The sequence below is a fragment of the Oncorhynchus mykiss genome, chromosome 5, assembly GCF_013265735.2.
Source record: "Oncorhynchus mykiss isolate Arlee chromosome 5, USDA_OmykA_1.1, whole genome shotgun sequence".
Lineage (NCBI taxonomy): Eukaryota > Metazoa > Chordata > Actinopteri > Salmoniformes > Salmonidae > Oncorhynchus > Oncorhynchus mykiss.
In genome coordinates, this window is record NC_048569.1 from 20,858,042 (window position 1) to 20,861,372 (window position 3,331).

At 40.7% G+C, this 3,331-nt stretch overlaps 1 protein-coding gene across 1 annotated transcript; it reads left to right on the forward strand.

Annotated features, from left to right (window-relative positions):
* The first annotated feature begins 300 nt into the window (after positions 1 to 300).
* On the forward strand, positions 301 to 1,721 carry pnx (posterior neuron-specific homeobox). The gene is made up of 2 exons (XM_021601313.2): positions 301 to 557; positions 886 to 1,721. The coding sequence occupies exons 1-2, from the start codon at positions 410 to 412 to the stop codon at positions 1,392 to 1,394; spliced, it is 657 nt and encodes a 218-aa protein (XP_021456988.1). The 5' UTR covers positions 301 to 409; the 3' UTR covers positions 1,395 to 1,721.
* The last annotated feature ends 1,610 nt before the right edge of the window (positions 1,722 to 3,331 follow it).

Below are 3,331 nucleotides of genomic sequence, written 5' to 3' on the forward strand. Positions count from 1 at the left end.
GAAAACGGCACATTTTAAACAGATGCTCTGCAATAAATAACCGAGACATCTGAGAGCGCTCATTAGCATTTTAAAGTGCCCGCGCAGGGGTTCCTTCTTCCACGCACTCGGCCAGTGTTGTTTGTTCGTGTGTGTGTCCGTGCGTGTTGCGAGCACCAAATTACGCACGCAGGAAGGAGCACGTGTTTTTTCTTGCAGAGCGCAGCCGGGCACTTGTAATTGTGGAAATGCTAATTTTATGCGGGGGAGCGGCGTGTGCTTGACCTGGATAAATTGAGGGGCGCCAGGGCAACAAGAATCAGACACGGGGATGTAAGGTGGCGCGCGCAGTGGTACTCGAGTTATCTACCACCTCCTTCACTGAAAAACGTGCGCATTTTCGTCCAAATTTACACAACAGATAATTAAAATGCAGCCAGAAAAGTTGTCACTGGTTAGCAGAACCTCTTTCTCTGTAGCAGACATCATGGATCCGTCTAAATTCACTGGGAGTCCAAGCAGTACCCATCCGAGCCATGGTTCAACTGCTGAGAGTGATGCTGCAAGACAGACCACAGGTTCAGTTATTATAACTATTTATTTTGAAAACTTAAAAGGTTTAAAAGCCATTTACTTACTAGTTATATTTTATAAATAAATATTATCCTTAGATTGAGATATAGGGTTGATGCAGAAGTTTAGTTTATAGGCGTAGCCTAGTACTGCTACAGTTGATACAGTAGTATTAGTTATTTCCCAGAAGGCAGTGTTGAGTTATTTATTTTTGGCCCAGCCCTCAACAATGAACGTTTAACATTATTCTTTATCAGCATTCAACCCATATCATCATAACTGCAGATTAGAATGGTTGAGGTCCTTCTCTAAACTCACTATTTTAATATTCAGGTGGGGCAGCCATTCCAGAAAGCCATTCCAAGAGATTAGAATTCCCAAGTGGTCCAGCAGCCAGTAAATGCTCCACCACAGTGGACTCAGTGGAAAGGGAGTCTCACCCTGCATCTGTGTGCCGTAGCCTGGAGAGGTCAAAGGGCAAGTCACGGCGGGTTCGGACAGCGTTCACCTTGGATCAACTACACATTCTAGAACATAGTTTCCACAGCAGCCACTACCTGTCTGTGTTTGAGCGCTACGCCATCGCCTTGATGCTCTGTCTCACAGAGACCCAGGTTAAGATCTGGTTCCAGAACCGACGCACCAAGTGGAAGAAAGAGTGTGAGGGGAAAGGGCTGCCTGAGCAGCAGCTCCAGTGTGGGGTCAGGTACCCCTCACCTGCTCCTATCTATCCTACAACCTTTCCACTGTACAACAAAATGCATTTTCACCAGGGACCACAGATTCAAATGTTCACGCCACCAACCTTCCTCACTCCACAATACAACCATCATCAATTTTAGATGAGAAAATTTTTAGCTTACCATTTGCACAAATTATGGTTGTGGTTTCAATCAGATTGAGCTCACAGTTTAGACACTATAACCTGCTATGTCATAAAGGTATTTGTGCAATGTAATAGGCCACTGTAAATTAATATCAGTATTTATGAGTTACTATTTATGTGTTGTTTAAAAGCCAGTGGAAAACTATGTCAATCTATTCCATATGCCGAAGGATTATTGCTGTGAAATGTTAAATGATAGGGTTATTTTCTTATTGTTAAAAGGTGTTGACTTATTTGGATGTAATGTCCATACACAAAGATTAAATATTTTTGTACTGTACCAATAGTGTTCTTCTTCACAATTTAAAGAAGTTAAAAAAAAATCAATCTTGAATGATTTATTATGCAAAAAAGACACAAGCACAAGTAAACACACACACACACACACACAAACACACACACACACAAACACACACACACACTAGATTCGTCCAGCCGGGGCACATCTGTTTGCAATCCATCATATGCTCTCTGTTAGCCGCAGATGTCAGAGAGCCATCAGTTATCTCTAGATTAAACAGTGTATGTTTTTACTTTTAAAAATATATAGAGCTATATAAAAAAATTTTTTTTTTTTTTTTTTCTGTAATTCTACTAGCCACCTAGCAATTTTATGAGTAGGCTTTAGCCCATATAGATTCCCAATCTCCCAACCTCATAACTAGCTACCAAGAAGCCATTTCAGGCTATCAATCAAGTTAGAGTAGCTAGCTTGTCTAACAATCTTAGCTGGCATGCTTGCTGGCAAGGTTGGTAGACTTTAGAAAAGCAAGCAATAACTAAACGTGCTGAATAAGACTCACATTCCTTCCAATCTGTTACCCAGATTTTAGCAGCCATGCAGAGAAGCATATTTTGTTTCTTTAAAAAAAAGAACCACAAGTCAGGAGGATACAGACAGCTCAAGATATGCCTAGATACGCAGAAAGATATATAGATATTTTTTAAACAGAGAATTAGACACAATGATTATGGCACAAGATTGCAGGAAAAAGCACAGTACTTTGTGCCCTTTTAGTATTTTGGGGAGCATGACACTCCTGGACTCTATCACCCTCATTCTCTGTATCACATTCACTGACAGAAATCTTTAAAAAACCTCCCACGGTTGTGGCCGAGACACAGATACAGATGATACAGTACAGAAAACAGTATGACTGATCGGCCTGGGTGACTGGTCACATGCTACAGTAATTAAGGAGGTTTTTCCATCCTTGAGGCTTCGACATTAACACACCTTCCAAATCATAAACTATACAGGAATGCACAAGTGTAACTTTAATACATTATCATATTAACAACAATTGAGAATAAGTAACGTAGAGCTAAGTACATAGACTGCTGGATTGCCTCCCAGAGCTCATAGCATTAATGTTCACTGACTTTTGATGATCTATGAATAGCAGCTTTCTATATTCTGTTTGTACATCAGATCAGATGTGTGTTCATTGATGCATGGCCTTGATGAAGTCAAGATGACCCTCCTGCTAACACTGCAGGCTGACTCAGTGCTCCAGACTAGAAATAAAGAAAGTAGATATCCCAGCACATCTGGTGTAGAAGTAGATTGCTTAGATATCACAGCACATCTGACTGTCATAACTACAATATCATAGGAGAAATAACTCTGGAACTTAGTGGCCACCAGACTCAGTAGTCTCCAGCATGAGTTGTCGGTGTGATTACTGTAGGGGGCATACTTAATCTGTTAACTAGAAGATAAAGTCTCTGAGGAATGAATAGCAATGAACACATTCATATGTTATTACTGTTTATTGTCATATTTTATCACAGATATCAACTTAAACCTCTGGGGCCATTCTCATTCAATGTTTCTAGCCTGAACCCAGTCTTAAGCAAAGACCTCACAAGGAATCAGATGCAACCCACCAC

Bases quoted from the DNA above. Each gene is read 5' to 3' on its own strand.
- pnx (XM_021601313.2), top strand. From the start codon at position 410: ATGCAGCCAGAAAAGTTGTCACTGGTTAGCAGAACCTCTTTCTCTGTA. The intron at 558-885 runs GTTCAGTTATTA...TTTAATATTCAG, and splicing joins TGCTGCAAGACAGACCACAG to GTGGGGCAGCCATTCCAGAA.